Source organism: Giraffa tippelskirchi, chromosome 12, assembly GCF_054371585.1.
Source record: "Giraffa tippelskirchi isolate mGirTip1 chromosome 12, T2T-mGirTip1v1.2.pri, whole genome shotgun sequence".
NCBI lineage: Eukaryota > Metazoa > Chordata > Mammalia > Artiodactyla > Giraffidae > Giraffa > Giraffa tippelskirchi.
In genome coordinates, this window is record NC_137286.1 from 136132522 (window position 1) to 136156576 (window position 24055).

At 41.1% G+C, this 24055-nt stretch overlaps 1 protein-coding gene across 1 annotated transcript in view; it reads right to left on the reverse strand.

Moving 5' to 3' along the window:
- Positions 1-24055, reverse strand: part of LOC145528655 (ATP-binding cassette sub-family C member 4-like) — a 115517-nt gene that overhangs the window by 84846 nt on the left and 6616 nt on the right. The window contains exons 2-7 of the mRNA XM_081547302.1: positions 22062-22172; positions 21442-21562; positions 13745-13963; positions 3145-3234; positions 1914-2077; positions 642-767 (exon numbers count right to left, since the gene is read on the reverse strand). Of these exons, the coding sequence (XP_081403428.1) occupies positions 642-767; positions 1914-2077; positions 3145-3234; positions 13745-13963; positions 21442-21562; positions 22062-22172 (831 nt within the window). The remainder of the gene's footprint in view (positions 1-641; positions 768-1913; positions 2078-3144; positions 3235-13744; positions 13964-21441; positions 21563-22061; positions 22173-24055) is intronic.

Below are 24055 nucleotides of genomic sequence, written 5' to 3' on the forward strand. Positions count from 1 at the left end.
ACATGGGAGGTCCCTGTACTATAAGCAACTGCATATGAATCTATGATTATCTAAAGATAAAAACAATTACAATGTTTAAAAACCCAATATTTCCATGGCTGTTTGGAATGAAGAATACTGATTCATAAAGTTGGGCCTGATACAGTTATATCCAACCTTTATAATCTCCCCTTTGTACTACATTAACATAAATTACAGCTTTAGTTTAAATATCATCTCAAATACTAAAATTTTACAATTATTGCTTATTTGAGATTTGCAATATAAAGAAATATTATGAATTTCATTTCTGTATAAGTAAGAAGCATATATATATATATATATATGCATTTTTTTTTTTTTCCTTTAAGAACATGGTAAATGAGGAAATTCCCTAGTGGTTAGGACTCTGTACTTTCATTGCCTAGGGCCTGAGTTCAATCCCTGGAACTAAGATTCCACAAGCCACTTGGTGTATGGTAAATGGAATAGCAGGTTAAAATTATCTTCCCACTACTCTACTTAACCCCACTGCCACATATGGGAGTGGGGTATAGTTAAGTTTACATTAATGTGAAAACTTGGTAAGACTCCTAAATTCATTCAGTAAAAATAGGAAATAAAAAAGCACAAAATGTGACTTGATATATATAAAAACTTACTCTCTCAATCCGGTAATACGGTCTAGAAATGATCCTTCCCAAGCATACATTTTTATTGTTCTGATGCCAGTTATGACTTCACTGATGGCCTTGATCCTGTCATCTGTGAGAGCTGCAGCCTTACGCCTGAGGGGACAGATGTAAGAGATGAGCCTTAGTGATCACAGCCCAACTTTCCATAGCAGCAGCAGGGGGCACAGGCAGAGAACAGGGATCAAATGATTCCCTACAGCTCTTTTGAGCTGAAAACACAGACAAATGTACAAATGAAAAAAAAATTTTTCAATTAGAAATTCAAACATATAGCCAAATTCAACATATAACTTGGAAAACTTGTAGTAATGTATAATAAAGTCCTGAAATGAATCTGATACAGACTGTCTGCTCAAGGAGGTCACAGCTGGGCAGGGAAGGCAGAAAAGACCTTGACTCTAACCGGAAGACAATGTCTGTGCTGTAATAAAATAGGATGAAAGTGCTGGGGGCAGATAAGATGGAACTGCTAATTCCACTGGGAGAGGAGAACAAGAAAAGCTTCAGAGACCCGGTAGCATTAGAACAGAGCCTCAAAGGATAAGGAACATCTCTCCACAGCAAAGAGAGCAAAGGAAATTCCAAGCGTAGAAAAATACACATACAGGCACCAACAAACAACCCTCAATGTACTTCAAACAACACAACATCTCCATCACCTGACTACCTAAACAATGACCCACCTCCAACTCTGTGACCTGCTTCAGGTGTAACTCATTACCATTAGGCTCTTCATCACCAGCCACTTACCTATTACATACACCGCTGGGACTATGGGGCTTTATAAAGACATAATTAAGACTGATCTTGCCCTTGGGACACTGATAATTAAAAACACTGAATTATAAACAAGACAAACACATACGTACCTGAAAATGGCTCTAACACAAACATAACAAAATATATGTAGCTAGAAAAGGGCCTGTATATTATATAAAAGTATTAGTACTTTTAATAATGTTTAAATAACTTTGACATTGGTGAATTCTGCTTAAAGACACTATTTATTCGGTTACAATGTTGGGAAAAGTCAGCAAATGTTGTCACTTTTCCCCTTAAAGGTCAGCCTTCAGCTTGATGCTGGAGCTTCCACTGGCTAAGTCTGAAGCATCTACAACACATGCAACAAAGAAACAAAAGAAGGCATTTTTTGTTGTTGTTTTTGAACAAAAGCATCAAGCAGACTGCAGATGCTACCAATTACACATCATCAATTTTTGAAATCAGTGTTTCTCTTACCGGAGTGATGAAAAGAATTTCTCAAGGCAGCTTTGCAAAGGCAGAAGAATAATGAGAACCGCCATCCCAGCAAGACATGATATTCCTATTTCCATCCAGAGCAGGGCGGTCACTGCAATAGCCTGTAGCGGCCCCACCCACAGGTAGTGCAAGAACATCATTACCTTAAAAGAGAAAGACAAAGCCTTCTTAGGATGGTATGAAAACAAACCAGTAAAGACCCATTATAGAAATAATATGCTTGGAAAGAATAGAGAGGACCCTAAACGGGAATGATCTCAGTGGGTTTTAAACCTGCTGAAGCAGAAACTCAAGCATCTACCCCAGATGATGCTATTCTGGGGCAGCACAAGGCTGGCTTCAGGGACATCCAGGAAGAACCAGAGCAGCAGCAATGAAGGAAAATGTTGATTTTGTCTACACCACATATGAGCTCAGGGCTTCCCCAAACTCTCCGTCCCAAAACTTAGCCCTCATCTCTCCCTGGCCTCCCAGGAAAGCCTATTTTATGGTACCTAACACATTCTCCAGTAACTACTGTCAGTAATTTACCTTCCTGACAGGCTGTGGCTTCTCCAGGAAAGAAATAGTATTCATCCCTGAAAGTGGGTAGGGGGATCTTATTTCACGTTTGCTGAATAAATAATTGAAAGAGAAGTGTCTAGTGCAATACAGATCTGAGCAACAACTACAGCTCCCTGGGTTACATGATCTACTCATAAGCTAAGTGGGTAAAAAGAGTGTGGTGAGACAGCAGAGGAGAGGTTGTATCTGGCTGGGGACGACCCACTTGGCATTATTCCTCGCAGGCTCCCTATACAGAAGGCACTGAACAGGGTGTGGGGGAAAGAACAATCCCTGCCCACAGGCCTTCATCATCCAGAGGAGGAGGAAGACAGTTCAGGTAGCAACACCAACACCATGTGCCCAGAAGGTCCATGCCAGGAGGACCCCTAGGGACACAACTTAAGCTGGGGAAGAACACTGCTGCCTATTACTGAAGTATGCCATAGATTATCCCAGAAAAAAAAAAAATTTCTCACCTAAAGACAACATGCATTATTACATCTAAGCTGCACACAGAGGAAATGAGAGTTGGATAAAGAGAACCCTTGTCTTAGATACTCAACAAATCCTGGTCAACAGCAAACACGGGTATCTGGCATCAACCATAAGCTAAACCCAGTGAGAAGGACTGGAAGTGGAAGAGGACCCCTCAGGGGCAGCTTACCTGATCAAATCTTTTCACATCGTTGGACAACAGGTTGACTATCTGACCTGTGGTGGTCTTCCTCATGGCCGAGTTACTCAGGTGAAGTGCCTGAAATGAGAAAAAGATATGGAGTTGGACTCCTGTGGTGATAACAAGTCACTTTTCAGTTCAGTTCAGTTACTCAGTCATGTCCAACTCTTTGAGACTCCATGGACTGCAGCATGCCAGGTCTCCCTGTCCATCACCAACTCCCAGTTTACTCAAACTCACATCCATTGAGTCGGTGATGCCATTAAAACCATCTCATCCTCTGTCGTCCCCTTTTCCTCCCCCCTTCAATCTTTCCAAGCATCAGGGTCTTTTCAAATGAGTCAGTTCTTCACATCAGGTGGCCAAAGTATTGGAGTTTCGGCTTTAGCATCAGTCCTTCCAGGGAATATTCAGGACCAATTTCCTTTACAATGGACTGGTTGGATCTCCTTGCCGTCCAAGGGACTCTCAAGAGTCTTCTCCAACACCACAGTTCAAAAGCATCAATTCTTTGGTGCTCAGCTTTCTCTATAGTCCAATTCTCACATCCATACATGACTACTGGAAAATCCATAGCTTTGACTAAATGGACCTTTGTTGGCAAAGTAATGTCTCTGCTCTTTAGAAAGCTGTCTAGGTTGGTCATAACTTTTCTTTCAAGCAGCAAGTGTCTTTTAATTTCATGATTGCAGTCACCATCTGCAGTGATTTTGGAGCCCCTCAAAATAAAGTCTGTCATGGTTTCCCCATCTATTTGCAATGAAGTGATGGGACCAGATGACACGATCTTAGTTTTCTGAATGCTGAGTTTTAAGCCAACTTTTTCACTCTCCTCTTTCAATTTCATCAACAGGCTCTTTAATTCTTCTTTGCTTTCTGCCATAAGGGTGGTGTCATCTGCATATCTGAGGTTATTGATATTTCTCCCGGAAGTCTTGATTCCAGCTTATGCTTCATCTAATCCAGCATTTCTCATGATGTACTCTGCATTTTCATTAAATAAGCAGGGTGACAATATACAGCCTTGATGTATTCCTTTCCTGATTTGGAACCAGTCTGTTGTTCCATGTTCAGTTCTAACTGTTGCTTCTTGGCCTGCATACAGACTTCTCAGGAGGTGGGTCAGGTGGTCTGGTATTCCCATCTCTTGAAGAATTTTCCACAGTTTGTTATGATCCATGCAGTCAAAGTCTTTGGCATAGTCAATAAAGCAGAAGCAGATGTTTTCCTGGAACTCTCTCTCTTTTCCAGTGATCCAATGCATGTTGGCAATTTGATCTCTGGTTCCTCTACCTTTTCTAAATCCAGCTTGAACATCTGGAAGTTCACAGTTCACATACTGTTGAAGCCTGGCTTGGAGAATCTTGAGCATTACTTTGCTAGCGTGTGAGATGAGTGCAATTGTGCAGTCACTTTTAGTACATAACAAAACAGAGTGGGTTTTCATAGGGTCTTGCACATCAGGACAAGTAGGATGACTCCTGACAGCCATGCTCTAGGGATGTACGTTCATTGTTAAATATCTCTTCGATGTGGCAGCAACCCCCCTCCTCCATAAGGACAGAAAATAGAGGAACAAGAGGTAGAAGCAAAATCCTCCACCCTGTTTCTCAAGCATCTTGGACCCACCTGAAGAATAAAAGGACTTCCCTGGTGGCTCAGTGGTAAAGAAACTTCCCGTAGTGCAGCAGCACCAGGTTTGATCCCTGGGTTGGGAAGATCCCCTGGAGAAGGGAATGGCTACCCACTCCACTGATTTAGGAGTAAACTAAGTAATTCTGAGCCAGATTATATGAGAACGAGGAGGCTGCCTTCAGGAAAGAAAATTGGGGATGTGGATTATAAATCTGGAATCAGTCATTAATTCTGTGGGTGATGTCATTTAAAGACCTTGGTGTTAGTTTCCGCATTTTGAAATGAATGAGGATAATGTTCAATACATGTTCCTGTGAGGAACCTGTGTTCTTAATGCCAGTTGGGGTAGGGTGGGATTCCCAAGATGGTGGAGGAATAGATGGGGAGACCACTTTCTCCCTCACAAATTCATCAAAAGATCATTCAAATTCACCACAAAACAACTTCTAAATGCTGGTGGAGGACAACAGGCACCCAGAAAGGTATACCAATCTCTTTGAATGGAGTCTTGAGGCTACTGTAAGAGGACCAAAACCCAGAGGCAGAAGACTCAACTCCAAACTTTAGAACATCAAAGAACTCCTGACTCCAGGGAACATTAACAGACAAGAGCCCACCCAAAAGTCTGCATACCTACAATGAAACCAAGCTCCACCCAAGAGCCAGCAAGTTCCAGTGCAAGACACACCACACTAATTCTCCAGCAAAACAGGAACACAACACTGAACTTTAAAAGACAGGCTGCCCAAAGCCATACCAAACCATTAGACACCCCAAAACTCACTACTGGACACTTCATTGCATTCCAGAGAGAAGAGATCCAGCTCTACCTACCAGAACACAGACACAAGTTCCCACAACCAGGAAACCTTGACAAGCCACTGGTCCAACCCCACCCTCAGGGAGCAGACGCAGGAACTTCCAGCCTGCAGGAAGGGCACCTCAAACAAAGCAATCTGAACAAGATGAAAAGGAAGAGAAATATTGAGCAGGGTAAGGAACATGACAAAAACCTCTCAAACGAAACAAAAGAGGAGGAGACAGGGAGTCTGCCTGAAAAAGAATTCAGAATAATGATAGTAAAGATATCCAAAATCTTGAAAACAAAAATGGAGTTACAGATAAATAGATTAGAGACAAAGACTGAGAAGATGCAACAAATGTTTAACAAGAACCTAGAAGAAATAAAGAAGAGTCAATCAATAATGAACAATGAAATAACTGAGATTAAAAACACTCTGGATGGAACTAACAATACAACAGCTGAGGCAGAAGAGAGGACAAGTGAGGTGGAAGATGGAATGGTGTAATAAATGAAGCATAGAGGAAAAAAGAATAAAAAGAAATGAGGACAACCTCAGAGACCTCTGGGACAATGTTAAACGCCCCAACATTTGAATCATAGGTGTCCCAGAGAAGAAGATGAAAAGAAAGGGCATGAGAACATACTTGAGGAGATAATAGTCAAAAACTTTCCTAAAATGAGAAAGGAAATAGCCACTCAAGTCCAAGAAACCCAGAGAGTCCCAACAGGATATACCCAAGATGAAACAGCCCAAGACACATATTAATCAAGCTAACAAAAATTAAACACAAAGAGAAAATATTAAAAGCAGTAAGGGAAAAGCAACAAATTACAGACAAGATGATCCTCATAAGGGTAACAGTTGATCTTTCAATAGAAACTCTTCAGGCCAGAAGGGAAAAGCAGGACATACTTCAAGTGATGAAAGAGAAAAACCCACAACCAAGATTACTCTACCCAGCAAAGATCTTATTCAGATATGAAGGAGAAATCAAAAGCTTTACAGACAAGCAAAAGCTGAGAGAATTCAGCACCACCAAACCAGCTCTTCAACAAATGCTAAAGGAGCTTTTCTAGCCAGGAAACACAGAAAAGGTTTACAAAAAGAACCCCCAAAAATGCAGTAAATGGTAATGAGATCCTACTTATCAATAATTACCTTAAATGTAAATGGGTTAAATGCTCCAACCAAAAGACAAAGATTGGCCAAATGGATATAAACACAAAACCCATACATATGCTGTCTACAAGAGACCTATCTCAAACCTAGGGACACATACAGACAAAGTGAGGGGCTGGAAAAAGATGTTTCATGCAAATAGAGAGCAAAAGAAAGCAGGAGTAGAAATACTCGTATCAGATAAAATAACTTTGAAATAAACACTGTATTAAGAGACAAAAAAGGACACTATATAATGATGAAGGGATCAATCAAAGAAGATATAACAATTACAAATATATATGCACCCAACATAGGAGCACCTCAATATGTAAGGCAAATGCTAACAAGTATGAAAGGGAAAATTAACAGTAATACAATTAACTGTGGGGGACTTTAATACCCCATTCTCACCTATGGATATATGAACCAAACAGAAAATTAGCAAGGAAACACAAGTTTTTAAATGGTACAATGGGTCAGTTAGACCTAACTGGTATCTACAGAGCATTTCACCCAAAACAATGGATTTCACCTTTTTTTTTGAAGTGCACATGCAACATTCTCCAGGACAGATCACATCCTGGGCCACAAATCTAACCTTGATAAATTAAAAAAAAATTGAAATCATTTCAAACATCTTTTCTGATCACAATGTGGTAAGATTAGATATCAACTATAGGAAAAAAAAGAACACTATAAAAAACACATATGGAGGCTAAACAACATGCTTCTGAATAGCCAACAAACCATGGAGGAAATAAAAAAGGAATCAAAATATGCATAGAAACAAATAAAAAGGAAAACAGAACAACCCCAAACCTATGGGATTCAGTCAAATCAGTGCTAAGAGGAAGGTTCATAGCAATACAAGCCTACCTCAAGAAACAAGAGAAACTTAACAGAACTTCACACCTAAAGCAACTAGAAATAGAAGAGCAGAAAAACCCCAAAGTTAATAGAAGGAAAGAAATCATAATAATCAGAGCAGAAATAAATGAAAAAGAAATGAAGCAGACTATAGCAAAGATCAACAAAACTAAAAGCTGGTTCTTTGAGAAGATACATAAAATAGACAAACTGTTAGCCAGACTCATCAAGGAAAAAGAGGAGAATCAAATCAATAAAATTAGAAATGAAAATGGAGAAATCACAACAGACAACACAGAAATACAAAAGATCATAAGAAACCACTATGAGCAACTGTATTCCAATAAAATGAACAAATACTTAGAAAAGTATAACCTTCCAAAACTGAGCCAGGAAGAAATAGAAAATCTTAATAGACCCATCACAAGCACAGAAATCAAAACTGTAATAAAAAATCTTTGAACAAACAAAAGCCCAGGACGAGATGGCTTCACAGGTGAATTCTACCAAAAATTTAGAGAAGAGCTAACACCTAGCCTACTCAAACTCTTCCAGAAAATTGCAGAAGAAAGCAAACTCCCAAACTCATTATATGAGGCCACCGTCACACTGATACCAAAACCAGACAAAGATGCCACAAAAAAAACAAACAAACAAAAGAAAAACTATAGACCAATATCACTGATGAACAGAGATGCAAAAATCCTCAACAAAGTTCTAGCAAACGGAATCCAACAACATATTAAAAAGATCATACATCATGACCAAATGGGTTTTATTCCAGGGATGCAAGGATTCTTCAATATTTGCAAATCAATCAATGTGATACACCATATTAACAAATTGATAAAAAACATATATCAATAGATGCAGAGAAAGCTTTTGACAAAATTCAACTCCTATTTATGATAAAAACTCTCCAGAAAGCAGGCATAGAAGGAACATACCTCAACATAATAAAAGCCATATTCAACAAACTCACAGCAAATGTTATCCTCAATGGCGAAAAAAATGAAAGCAATTCCTCTAAAATCAGGAACAAGGCAAGGGTGCCCGCTCTTACCACTACTATTCAACATAGTTTTGGAAGTCCTAGCCACAGCAGTCAGAGAAGAAAAAGAAGAAAAGGAATCCAGATTGGAAAAGAAGAAGTAAAATGCTCACTGTTTGCAGATGACATGATCCTCTACATAGAAAACCCTAAAGACACCACCAGAAAATTACTAGAACTAATCAATGAATATAGCAAAGTTGCAGGATATAAAATTAATACACAGAAATCCCTTGCATTCCTATACACTAACAATGAAAAAAGAGAAAGAGAAATTAAGGAAATAATCCCATTCACCATTGCAATGAAAAGAATAAAATGCTTAGGAATAAATTTACCTAAAGAAACAAAAGACCTGTATATAGAAAACTATAACACACTGATGAAAGAAATCACAGATGACACAAATAGATGGAGAAATACACCATGTTAATGAATTGGAAGAATCAGTATATTGACAATGAGTATATTACCCAAAGCAATCTATAGATTCAATGCAATCCCTATCAAGATACCAATGGTATTTTTCACAGAACTAGAACAAATAATTTCACAATTTGTACGGAAACACAAACAACCTCAAATAGACAAAGCAATAATGAGAAAGAAGCATGGAACTGGAGGAATCAACATTGCTGACTTCAGACTATACTACAAAGCTACAGTCATCAAGACAGTATAATACTGGCACAAAAAAAACATAAATATATAGCAATGGAACAAAATAGAAAGCCTAGAGATAAATCCACAGACCTACAGACACCTTATCTTTGACAAAGGAGGCAAAAATATACAGTGGAGAAAAGACAATCTTTTTAACAAGTAGTGCTGTGAAAACTGGTCAACCACGTGTAAAACAATGAAACTAGAACACTATCTAACACCATACACAAAAATAAACTCTAAATGGATTAAAGATCTAAATGTCATGCCAGGAACTATAAAACTCTTAGAGGAAAATATATGTAGAACACTCTGACATAAATCACAGCAAGATCCTCTATGAACCACCTCTGAGAATAAAGAAAATAAATAAATGGAATCTAATTAAACTTAAAAGCTTTTGCACAATGAAGGAAACTATAAGCAAGGTGAAAAGGCAGCCATCAGAATGGGAGAAAATAATAGCAAACGAAACAACTGACAAAGAATTAATCTCCAAAATACACAAGTAGATCATGCAGCTCAATACCAGAAAAATGAACAACTAAATCAAACAGTGGGCCAAAGAACTAAACAGACATTTCTCCAAAGAAGACATACAGATGTCTAACAAACACATGAAAAGAAAATATGCTCAACATCATTCATTATTAGAGATATACAAATCAAAACCACAGTGAGGTGTGGAGATTCCTTAAAAAACTGGAAATAGAACTGTCATATGAGCCAGAAATCCCACTGGGGGGCATACACACTGAGGAAACCAGAATTGCAAGAGTCTCCAGTGTTCATTGCAGCATTGTTTACAATAGCTAGCACATGGAAACAACCTAGATGTCCATCAGCAGACGAACGGATAAGAAAGTTGTGGTACATATACACAACAGGATATTACTCAGCTATAAAAAGGAATGCATTTGAGTCAGTTCTAATGAAGTGGATGAAACTTGAGCCTATTATACAGAGTGAAGTAAGTTGGAAAGAGAAACACCAATACAGCATATTAACACATGCTGCTGCTGAGTCACTTCAGTCGTGTCCGACTCTGTGTGACCCCAAAGACAGCAGCCCACCAGGCTCCGCCGTCCCTGGGATTCTCCAGGCAAGAATACTGAAGTGGGTTGCCATATCCTTCTCCAGTGCATGAAAGGGAAAAGTGGAAGTGAAGTCGCTCAGCCGTGTCTGACTCTTAGCGACCCCATGGACTGTAGCCTACCAGGCTCCTCCGTCCATGGGATTCTCCAGGCAAGAGTACTGGAGTGGGGTGCCATTGCCTTCTCCGATATTAACACATACATATGGAATTTAGAAAGATGGTAATGATGATCCTATATGCAAGACAGCAAAAGGGACACAGATGTAAATAACAGACTTTTGGACTATGTGGGAGAAGGAGAGAGTAGGATGATTTGAGAGAATAGCACTGAAACATGTATATTACCATATGTAAAATAGATGACAAACATTGTATGATTCCACTTATGTGAGGCATCTAGAATAGCCAGACTCATAGAGAGAAGTAGAATGGTGATGGGTGTGAGGGGGAGTAGTCTGGGGAGTTAGTGTTTAATGGTTGCAGAAGTTCATTTGGGAAGATGAAAAGTTCTGGAGATGAATAGTGGTGATGTTTCCACAACCAGGTGAATGTACCTAATGTCACTAAATGGTGCACTTAAAATGAGTTAAATGGTAAATTTTATGTTGTATATATTTTATCATAGTTTTTAAAAATCAATGATCAAAAGTAATTTTATTGAAGCTGTGGAAATGTAAATAAATGACAATAAATACATATGATTCCTCCCACAAGATCAAAATTCAGCTGAAAAGAGCATGAAAATGCTGAATGGGCCATTTCAGGAGCATCAGATGTGCAGCCTTAGAGATCTCCTTGAGACGTGCCCAAGCCCAGAATCCACAGTGCAGATAAACTACAATTATGAGCTGAGCAGCCATTCCATCTTTAACACCTTAATCTGATTCCTCCCCAGGACCAGGGATCAGGAGATGGGGCCTGAGCATGAACCACAAACATTCAGAAGGGCCTTTCAGAGCCACTTGGCAGCACCAGCTTTGCTCTAAGGAATCAGCCCACCTGTAACCTGCAAAGAAGTGTCTTATTTCTATACCCCAGCAGGACTCTAGATGCAAGGCTATGCATGAAGAAATTTGTCTTTCCCATGTTTATGGAACTACTTTAGGTTATGTCCATAGTTTAATCCCAATAATTCCTGATTTGATACAGGGACAATCTTTTCAAGAATAATCAAGCTGGCAAATAAACACCTTGAGAGAGATTTACATTCACACATGCATATGTGCCAAATCAGATTGGATTTCCCAAAAGCAACTTTCCAAAGTGTCAGTGGGAAGAGGAAGAAAAACTGGTGAACAAAGGCTCACCTGTGCAGCAAAGAGCCAGCTTTGACTGAACCATTACCTCAAGCCTAACTTAAGGTTTTCACTGTGCTGTGTTGATGAAATTTCTTCTTTATGGACACTAAGCATGATCCAGAAAGATAAACATCTAGCTAATTTATGAGGCAATCTGGGTATTTGTCTCCGAATAGTTGATGCAACAGAATAAAAAAGATGATGATGAATGACAAACCAGACCTCTGACTAAGGTGTACAGTCACTGTTGCCCTCTCCACATTACCCAGGAGGAAGCTGGCTTAGATGCTGTAGCCAAACACAGACAGCGAGATGCCAGGGCTCTGACTTCACACAGCCCTGAGGTTAACAACACTTTGCTCAAGGGAAGATGAGGAGAAATCATCCTGCATTTTTCCAGGATAAGTACTCTCAAGAAACAGAAGCTCAAGGTAAGTAGCAACCAAGTAAAAGTGGTGATAATTTCAATTTAAATATTTTGTTTTTAGCTTTCAGTGAGGACTTTTTAAAATAAAAACTATGTATGTTTATGGTGTACAACATGATGTTTTGATATAAATATACATTGGGAAATGATTACTATAGTAAAACCAACTAACATATCCATTACCACATTTTTCGTGTGTGTGGAACAAAAACACTTAAAGATCTAATTTCAAGTATATGACACAGTTAAATAAGGATTTTTTCTAAAGCAAATAGTCCAGGGCAAAGAGGTATCCAGGATCGAGTTTACAAAGGACCCTTCAATTACTGACAGTGTTTTTGTGTCAATTCTTTGTAAAGACATCTGAAATCCTTACTCCTTTTATATCAGTTAAGATCAGAGTAAACTGTGGAATAATGTTACGGCATTTCTCAATACAAAGTCACTGAACACATCAACGTAGGTCTTATTAGAAGTGCTATAATGCAGGGAAGGCCCTGGTGGTTCGGTGGTTAGGACTCAGTGCTTTTACTGCCTTGGGCCTGTGTTCAGTCTCTGGTTGGTGAACAGATCCCACACTCCATTCAGTGCAGACAAAAAAAACAAAAACCACCTATAATCTTTATTAAAGAAAAAAAGGAAATATAGTTTTAAGAAAGTAATTTGAATGAACAGCAACAAATGCTCTCCAAAATTATTGAAACCAATGGAAAATTTCAAGCTTTGTCATGAATAGCCAACTATTTTCTGTAACACCATTAAAAGTAATCTTTTTTTTTTTTTCCGTTAAAAGTAATCTTAACTGTAGAATACAGTGAATCTGTTTTTGGCATAGATTCCATTTATATATGTATATTTTTTTTTTTGAAAGTGAAAGTGTTAGTCAGTTAGTTGTGTCCAACTCTTTGTGACCCCATGGACTGTAGCCCACCAAACTCCTCCATCAATGAGATTTTCCAGGTAAGAATACTGGAGTGGGTTGCCATTTCCTTCTCCAGGGGATCGTCCCAACTCAGTGATTGAACCTGGGTCTGCTGCATTGCAGGCAGACTCTACCATTTGAGCCACCAGGGGAGCCCATATATATTTTTAGTTAAAACAATTATATTGAATATGATTAAATGGGTAATTCAAAAATACAATCATAAACTTTCTCAAATAGATTGTTTCCTAGATTTAATTTTATAGATCCAATCACTAAAACTCATTTTTAAACATAAATTTGATGTAAATGAAGGTTTCAATGATCAACAATAACAAAATTTCCATAAATACCACTGAGATTTAGGCAGGGAAAACATTGAAAATCAACTAGATACTTTTGATACTTATTTTTTAATTGGATTTCATTATAAATTTAGTGGGTATTATGCAACAGCCTGTAGATAAAATTTATTAAAGGTGGCCTTGATTGACTTGCTCTCAAAAACTTTTTGTTATATATTGGTAAAGTTTGCTTAAATGACAACAAACTTGACTTGATAGAAATAGCAAGCTTCTCTAGTAAAGCATCAATGATGCCAGTTACAAAACGCTTCTGATGCTTCAGTAGAGGCACACAGTGCGGTACCAAGTGACACTTACCTTGCAGTAGATCATATGGGACACGGCCACTCTAATCCTCATCCCCACACGCTGAAAATGATCTAAGTACAAGTGGTGCAGAATGGCCCCCAGGAGCACACAGGCGCTCAGCACTGCAGCGCAGATGTAGGCTTCATACAAAGCACCAGGAACGCTGGGGTCTTCAAAGTAACTAATCATTCTCCCCAAAAGTAAGGGCAGAGCTACTCTGGTGCATTCCTGAAAGGAAAAAGTCCCCATTAGAAATTCAAGTCATATCCATTTTTCTTAACACAAGCTTAACTTTTATTTTTGCTCGTTAAAAAGCATTTTAACAAAATGCTACATCCATGGCTCATCTAAAAGAAAAATGTACAGATCCACTATCTTCTCTAAGACAAACAGTTTTAACCTTAGGCAAGAATTTTATGTTTAAAGACAATAAAGCCTTAGCACACTGTGCTTAGTACACTGTGGATACTCAATAAATATCACAACTAGTGCCTTAGAATGCATTTGGCAAAATGCCAAGTGACTCTTTGCCTAAGATGAATAAAGAAAAAGGTGGCAGAGAAGGGTAAGAAATGTGATTCCCTATGAACAAGCTCTGCTCACAGCTGGCCCTTGCCCCTGTTCTCTCATCGTCCCAGCCCAACAGAAAATCAAGACGGTTTATGTACAAGAAGCACGCTCTTGCCATCACCTTTTGCTTTAAGAGCCTTTTTGAACTGAGACATTGGCACAAGATCTTCCTTGTGAAAGTTGCTCAGTTGTGTCTGACTCTGCGACTCCATCGACCATACTGTCCATGGAAATCTCCAAGCTAGAATACTGGAGTGCATAGCCTTTCCCTTCTCCAGGGGATCTTCCCAACCTAGGGATCAAACCCAGGTCTCCCACACTGCAGGTGGATTCTTTACCAACTGAGCCACAAGGGAAGCCCAAGAATACTGGAGTGGGTAGCCTATCCCTTCTCCAGCAGATTTTCCCAATCCAGGAATCAACCTGGGGTCTCCTGCATTGCAGGTGGATTCTTTACCAACTGGGCTATTTGGGAAGCCCAAGACATTGACACAAACACATCCAATCTTTTCCACCCTAAACTGTACATGTCCAGAAATTAAGAGAATGGAGCCCAGCTTTGGTTGGAGCATCGCAAGGAAACCAGGCTTGGAGTCAAAAATTAAACATGGCAGAAGCCAAGCTAAAAAAAAAAAAAAGATGTCATCCACGGTTCTCCATATAACAAACACTGCAGGAGCTGCTTTGGAAGAAATATTACAAATCTTCTCTTTCCCAAGCACAAGTCAAATCTTAAACCAGTGAGTTGGGAGGCATTGAGGCCTAACTCCTGAGTAAGACTTAGGGAAAGCAATTTTCTTTCCCAAAACTAAAGAAACACTTGCCCATCCTGCCAAACAGCCACTCCATCCCACAACTACCTCCTCCCTCTAGTCACCTCCCTAAAGGTTCCCTTCTCCCCTATTAAGGAAAACCAAACACTCAACATGAATCCAAGTCACCAAAAGTAAACACCTCCACCCTCAACATCATTTCTTCCATAGACTTCTCAAAAGACAAAATGCCAAAAGTTTGGAAATCTTTCAGGAACTTGACTTCCAAAAGAGATTTTCCTTCTAAGCAATACTTTTTTAAAATTAATGCAGAAAGTCAAGGTGGCTCATGTACAGGAGACAAAGCTGGGCCATTCCTAACAGTCAGGAGAATAGGACATAACCCCCGCTACTCCTCACCTCTCAGGGGAAGGGACTGGGCAAACTCACACTGGCTTTTTGAGGTCACCCCACTTACACACCAGCAGGTGGAAGATTTATCTCTAAGAGGGAAGCCCTGAAGACCTGGGGAGGTCTGTGGGTCCCCATGGAGGTGTATGCAGGGGCCAGGCATGCTGGGGACTTGCTGGCTGTTCCGTTTTAATTATTGTTGGTTTTTCAAGAGCTCCACATCAACATTAGCCTGTCATGTGTTTTTCTGAGCATCATAATTCATTCTCTCATAGGACAGAGATTTTCAGACTTCAAAATCCTAACCCCTAAAGCCTCACCTTGGACTGACATTGCCTGCCTCTTCCTTCTGGTGCTGCCAGGAGTGCCTGTACTGTGGGTGGTCACAGCACATGGGTTGGGAATCATGGATGACCTACAAGGTGTTCTGTGCACCGGAGGAATTAAAAGAGGGCTGGAGGTTATAAAGAAAACGTATTTGCATTTTAGAGCTTCCCAGGTGGCCCTAGTGATAAAGAACTCGCCTGCCAATGCAGGAGATGTAAGAGTTGCTGGTTCACTTCCTGGGTCGGGAAGATCCCCTGGAGGAGGGCATGGCAACCCACTCTGGTATTCTTGCCTGGAGAATCCCATGGCCAGAGGAGCCTGGCGGGCTAAGGTTCATAGGGTTGCAAAGAGTCAGACATGACTAAAGCGACTTAGCAGGCAGCATATTTGCATTTTAGAGAATCCTGGGCTGAGTTTAGATCTTCTACCATCTCAAATATAATGACCAACAAGCAGCATAGACGGAAGATTACAAAATGAGACATTGCTTCATAAAATCAGTTACTTAACTAACATTCATTCCATCCAACTTAGTAACTAGCTTTAATCATCCCAAATTCAAAACAGCACCTGAAAAAGATCTTTAAAATGTAAAAAAAAAAAAAAGCTAAATCATTACTAGCTTTGTCATGAGAAATCATTCCTTTGTAACTTCTCTGAACAGTAGATTGCCAACAGCCAAGATTAGGCAAACAGGAGTATTTGTGTTGTATTTCAGGCTTCTTTTGGTGGACAGGAAAAAAATTCAAGGTTCACTTCTCCTTGAGTTTTAATGGCCCTCAACTTCTGGAACGTCACTGCATTAGAATGAAGAGTTCTGCCAGTTATAACCCTAATACCACAAAGTTAGAAGGAGTTTCATATGCCAGTCAGCATCCTTACCTGGGGAATTGAGACCACTGCCTAGTTTTACACTGTAAACCACCAAGACATTGACCTGGACAGCATGAACAAGCAAGCTCCCTCCTGGGAGAAAGTCCAGTCCTGGCACTTCACAGCTGATTTATCTGCTATGCACCCAGGGACTGTCTGGCCCCACCCAACTCTCACCCTAAGACCTAGGTCTGGGGTACACCCTCTGTGTGGGGAAGTGTATCTGGAAAACAGGAGAACTGATCCACACCCTAGTAACTGACCTGGGGTTCTCATTCTTGCTCAGTAAATGCACCCCCAGAATCATAGACACACTGGATCTCATCAAGCAACCAGGAGCACTTAGTAACAACATAGAGGACTCAGCCTCTGCCCAGATCATCAGTCCCAACATAATCACCATCCAAGACCCAACATCTTCTCACTGGTCCATGTCAGGGAGCCCATCTGGAGCAATGTCTTAAGAGTATGGATGGATTTAGAGTCAGCTCACCAGGGCAGCCATAAACTCATCCACTGGGAATAGTAATGAGGGCAAGGTGGCTTCCCAAAGGGCTCCTGGTCCATCTGAACACAACATGACACTGCTGCTAGTGTCAAAGTCCTAGTCACTTCCAGTACTGGGGGGGATGTGGTCCCACCTGGACTCCACCCTCACTGATGTTCCCTAATCTGACATCCTGTTCCAGGGAGTTCTTAGTATCCCATTTCTTATCCTTAGGCCAAGTTCAGGACACATGTGTCTGAGATCATGAAGACGAAGCTCTCAAGACGAGCCTTCCTGGTCATGGACACACTTTCAGTTATTGAGATAATCAGGCTCATAAGTCAGAGCGCCTGAGAGAGAACCTCAGTCTGTCCTTGACTCTTCATATGACCGCAGACACACTATGTAACTATTTGAACACAGTATCCTCTCTTCTAAAATGGAAGTAACATAATATCTATGACTTAATTGAATTAGCCAAAGGATTTGGTGATATGACATGCAAAGTGCTTATAGCATTTTTGGTACATAGTATTTTTGGAGTACTTACTATTGCTACTACACTATTAACTACACTATTAATAGTACTGCTGCCCCTGCCACCACCACTACTACTGAGTATGAGCCTCTGTTACTGCAACTAGTAATTCTAGTACTACAGAGGATGAGCCCCACATCTGCTAGGTCCTTGACTCCCCACTTCTCTGCCATGACCACCCAACACCCAGCCTCCTGAAAGAGGGGCCAGGGCTCTACCAGTTGCACCTTATGCAGCCCCAGGCCTGGCCTTCCTGGATCCCCATCAGGAAGCATGACTGGGGCTGGAAAACTGTGAAATCAACACTCCACCCTGCACAAGGCGCTGTAATATCTGGGTGGTTAGAGCCCTCTTAAAGGTAGCACTCTCCCCCATATACCTGTCCCCAGCCTCTGGCCCAACGGCTAATCCACCCACGTCATTAATGAGAATTCAACCTGCCAGGACCATCCCGTCACCAATGAATTGACAGATTCTCTGGTTTCTACAGTTGTGTGGGGTGGACTTCACCTACCCAGCTGCCCACATGCCCTTCAGAAGAACATAATCTTTAAATAAGAGCCACACCTTCCATCTGTAAACCACCTGGGCCATCACCTCACCCCCAACACAATGGACTAATGACAACTCACCACCTTCTCCACCTAAAACACCTCTCTCTCAGCAACTGTATCTTCCATCCCTCCTGCCCTCACACACTCACAGGCTGCCCATGTCCCTAAGGCAGCACTAAGGGACCACGGAGAGCACGAGCCACCCAGGGGGGGTCTGCAGCAGACTTCCAGCAGGCTCAGCCAAACAGGGGGCTGACGGCACTGTGTCCCCAGGGGGACTGTCTCACTGGGGGATCATGACCCAGGTCCTTCAGGGTCATGGAGGTCACTGACCTCATGGCTTTCTACTTTGGTTTTCCCTGCACACCCCTTTCTCTACCGTGTGCCAATCCCAGCTACCAAGACTCCCCCTTCAACCAGAAAACCACCCCCACAGCCAGGACAGAAACCAGCATGGAGGGTGAATGAATTCATGGTGAAGCTGGAGCTCCCACACGGGGGCTTTGGTTCACAGTGCCCAGCCCACAGGGAAGGGGGCAGCCTGGGGAAAGGTGTGCTCTTGGGAGTTCTGGGCAGCTCCAGCCCAGATGCAGGGTCCTGGGTTCTCTTCCCCTGGAAGGGGAGAGGCGACGATCCCATCTTAGGAAAGCATTTATCACATGTGACCTGGTCAAGTTAATTATTATTTGCTGAGTACCTACAATGAACTCCTTATTGCAAAATTTAGACTTAACTTGAAGAAAGATGGGAAAACCACTAGATCATTCAGGTACAACCTAAATCAAATCCCTTACAATTATACAGTGGAAGTGACAAATAGATTCAAGGGATTAGATCTGATAGAGTGCCTGAAGAAATATGGACAGAAGTTTGTGACATTGTACAGGAGGCAGGGATCAAGACCATCCCCAAGATAAAGAAAAGCAAAAAGGCAAAATGGTTGTCTGAGGAGGCCTTGAAAATAGCTGAGAAAAGAAGAGAAGCTAAAGTCAAAGGAGAAAAGGAAAGATACACCCATCTGAATGCAGAGTTCCAAAGAATAGCAAGGAGATAAGAAAGCCTTCCTTAGCGATCAATGCAAAGAAATACAGGAAAACAATAGAATGAGAAAGACTAGAGATTTCTTCAAGAAAATTAGAGATACAAAGGGAATATTTCATGCAAAGATGGGCACAACAAAGGACAGAAACCATATGTACCTAAGAGAAGAAGATATTAAGAAGAGGTGGAAAGAATACACAGAAGAACTATACAAAAAAGATCTTCATGAGCCAGACAGTCATGATGGTGTGATCACTCACCTATAGCCAGACATCCTGGAGTGCAAAGTAAAGTGAGCCTTAGGAAGCATCACCATGAACAAAGCTAGTGGAGGTGATGGAATTCCAGTTGAGCTATTTCAAGTCCTAAGTGATGATTCTATGAAAGTGCTGCACTCAATGCGCCAGCAAATTTTGAAAACTCAGCAGGGGCCACGGGACTCGAAAAGGTCAGCTTTCATTCCAATCCCAAAAAAGGCAATGTCAAAGAATGTTCAAACTACTGCACAATTGCATTTATCTTGCACACTAGCAAAGTAATGCTCAAAATTCTCCAAACGAGGCTTCAACAGTATGTGAATGGAGAATTTCCAGAAGTTCAAGCTGGATTTAGAAAAGGCAGAGGAACCAAAGATCAAATTGCCAACATCCGTCAGATCATAGAAAAACCAAGAGAATTCCAGAAAAACATCTACTTCTGCTTTGTTGACTATGCCAAAGCCTTTGACTTTGTGGATCACAGCAAACTGTGGAAAATTCTTAAAGAGATGGGAATATACCAGACCACCTTATCTGCCTCCTGAGAAATCAATATGTAGGTCAGGAAACAACAATTGAACCGGACATGGAACAGACTGGTTCCAAATTGGGAAAGGAGTACATTAAGGCTATCTATTGTCACCCTGCTTATTTAATTTACATGCAGAGTACATCATGCAAAACGCCTGGCTGGATGAAGCACAAGCTGGAATCAAGATTGCCAGGAGAAATATCAATAACCTCAGATATCCAGATGACACCACCCTTATGGCAGAAAGTGAAGAGGAACTGAAGAGCCTCTTAATGAAAATGAAAGAGGAGAGTGAAAAAGCTGGCTAAAACTCAACATTCAAAAAATGAAGATCATTGCATCTGGTCCCATCACTTCATGTCAAATAGATGGGGAAACAATGGAAACAGTGAGAGACTTTATTTTCTGGGGCTTCAAAATCACTGCATACAGTGACTGCAGCCATGAAATTAAAAGACACTTGCTCCTTGGAAGAAAAACTATGAACTACCTAAACAGCATATTAAAAAACAGAGACATCGCCGACAAACATCTGACTAGTCAAAGCTTTGGTTTTTCCAGTAGTCATGTATGGATGTGACAGTTGGACCATAAAGAAGGCTGAGCACCAAAAAATTGATGTTTTTCAACTGTGGTGTTGAAGAAGACTCTTGAGAGTTCCTTAGACTGCAAGGAGATCCAACAAGTCAATCCTAAAGGACTCAATCCTGAATATTCACTAGAAGGACTGAAGCTGAAGCTCCAATACTTTGGCCACCTGGTTTGATGAACGGACTCATTGGAAAAGACAATGATGCTGGGAAAGATTGAAGGTAGAAGGAGAAGGGGATGACAGAGGATGAAATGGTTGGATGGCATCACCTACTCAATGGACATGAGTTTGAGAAAGCTCCAGGAGTTGCTGATAGACAGGGAAGCCTGACATGTTGCAGTCTCAAAGAGTTAGACATGCCTGAGCAACTGCACTGAACTGAGCAGCTGTAAAATGTCTTATGTTACTGGGGCTCTGCCCCAAGTTTACTTCCTCCAAACCACATATTCCTTGAGGTTTTAGGATATTCTTTTGATCAAGGATTAATTTTAGCATTTATATCATTTACTGAGCACCAACGATGTCCTAACATGGTCTAAAATGTCTTTTCTTTTCAGTCCTTCCTCCCATGACACTATGTGTTAATTGGTTAAAAGACAAATAGTAATCTCCAGAGGTCCAATTCCCTAGGTAAATGCCTGTTTATGCTGAAGATAAATACAACCACAGGGCTACAGGATGTTAAACCACTGGTCTCTCTCACCAGTCACATCCATCTCTAGTACTGGCCCACGTACAATGAAAGCAATGCACTGTATATAAAAGCTTTTACCTCAAAAAATATAAAAATTGCAGATAACAAACAGGATTTCCAGTAACACTTTATGATTGCCTTCTTTAGAGAAGGCCTCTTTGCATCTTTCTCAGCTCTCTCAACTTCTTGCTTCCAGTACCTGTGATGAGAAAAAGCACAGTAAAGAACAGCCCTGCCATAGGGAAAATGGGGGAGCGGCAGAGTGGAAGATGAGCCTTCACTACAGGGTGCTCTGTGGCTGTGCCACAGATGCCAGCTAACTGCTCACAGGGCTCCTGAAAGATGAGCGGTGCAGACTGAAGCACCAGGAACACAGGCCTTGAGGCTTTGCTGGACTCACAGGTCATGAGCAGCTCAGGAGGGCAGACACCCTCCTCCAGGGACCCCAGCTCCGGGGACAGAGCTCGGCCTCCAGGGCCATGGCTGCGGGCTCCCTCCATGTCCACAGATGCACAGGGAACACGGGCTCCCCCAGCCTCCAAAGTGGGCTAAGCCCAGGGTCAGCATGAAGGGGTGAGCATGCAGAGTCAGGGGAGGAGTCTCAGAGGAACCCGGAGGAAGGCAAAGCCCCCGCACACCTTTAGCCCCACGTGGAAATTCTCACTCTTCCTCCCCTTCTCCCTCCTGTCTGTGCTCACCCTTGCAGCTCTTCTCCAAGGTATTGGGAGCGATCTTCTCGAAGCACTAAGTGTATCTCATTTTCTTTCAATCTCCTTTTGTGACCAAATAGGACAAAGGGGTTTATCCACCTGTTAAAAATTAAGAGAAAAGGAGAGTGGTATATATTCAAATTATACAACTCTAATTAGAATCCTACATTCATGGGCTTTGTAAAAAGAAATAGTCTACACTGTAAATATATAGAAATATGGAAGAAAAAAATTGGATATGTATTTACACACACATACTGTCTAGCTCTATATCCTGAAAGACCCTGGAAGCAATAACACACTAATAGCAAAGAACACCCCAGACCCAGATCTGAGAGTTATTTTTTTTTAACATACACAATTATATTTTTCTTGTGGTGAGAACTTTTAAGGTCAACTCTCAGCAGCTTTCAAATATGCAATAAAGCATTATAACTGTGGTTACTATACCAGACATTACACTCCCATGACTTACTTATTTTAGGGAACTCTGTCCCTTTGGCTCCCTTCACCCAGATCCTGACTTATTAATATCTTTCTTCTCTAAAAGGAGCCAAGGTTCCTTGAAGAAATGGCTGGTTTCAAGGTTGTGGCAGTGTGTGTTAGTACCTGATAATCAACTTTTTTAATTGCAATATAAATGCCTGGTGTTAAGCTTTGGAGACATACACCTCAAAGCTATCCATCTCCAATGAACATGAGTCAGTTATATAACTAGATAAAGAGCCAGACCGCCCCACCCACGAAGTTCCCTTTTTCAGAAAGTGCTGGTTGACCTGATAACAGACCATCTCACTGGCTGCTTGCTTCTCCCTTCCCGCACTTTAATTCCCGCTCTTATTTTTTAAATTCACCAATACAGAGTGAACCTGCTAAATCCTAGCGCACCCCACCCCCAGTCCCCAAAAGGCAGAACACCAGATCCAAGCTCTTTCACTCACTAGTTTTCAGTCTCTTTCTCTCTTTCTACCTAGGACCTCGTTATGTAGCTCCAGGCATGCCTTGGACTCTTCAGGTCATGTGAGTGATACACCTTGGCATTTGAAAGTTCCCCGACGGTTGTTGCTGAGACGTGTCTCACAATCCTAGGAACTTCAAGGGCCACAACACTGGCTCCGGAAGGGGAATGCCTGTGGGGGCTGCTGTAACTAGTACAGGCCAAGATGAGCAGAGCCCCAGGCATTCCCACCAACCGCATCACTATCTACAGGCTGAGACCAGCAGGCAGAGAAAGTAGAAGATGGACCTGGGACAACTTGTGCCACAAAGTAAGGAGGCACTCAAGGAATCATGAGGATGTATAGGAAGAACAGAGAAGCCAGCTTGAATAGCTCTTGCTAAACAAATTTGGGATTCTTTAGGCATCAAAATAAATGGCAATGAATCACAATCCATTAAATAACAAAAGGATCCATGAATCCTTACTGCTACATAAACACAAGAGGAGGGAAAGCTCTTGCATCCAAGGTGGCAAATAAACATAGAATGAACAATGGAATTAGAAAATTATCAATGGAAGCTAAACCTAGTGGTTGAAAGTTTGATGTGCAGCATGGTATTTATATAACCTCAAATTATGTTTCTGCAAATTACTTATTAACCATAAAATGAAATGGGCTTCCCTGGTGGCTCAGCTGGTAAAGAATCTGCCTGCAATGTGGGAGACCTGGGTTCGATCCCTGAGTTGGGAAGACCCCCTGGAGAAGGAAACAGCTACTCACTCTGGTATTCTGGCCAGGAGAATTCCATGGACTATATAGTCCATGGGATCACAAAGAGTTGGACGTGACTGAGTGACTTTCACTTCACTTCATAAGATGAAAAAACAGTAACTGTATAGAGAATTCCTCCAAGTAAATTGAAGTGAAAGCCGATTCCTCCAAACCCTATTCAAATTGATTGTGTAAAAAAAAAAAAAAATTGATTATGTATTAGTTACATGTTAATAATATGCAGAAATAACCCAAGGATTAACACTATTT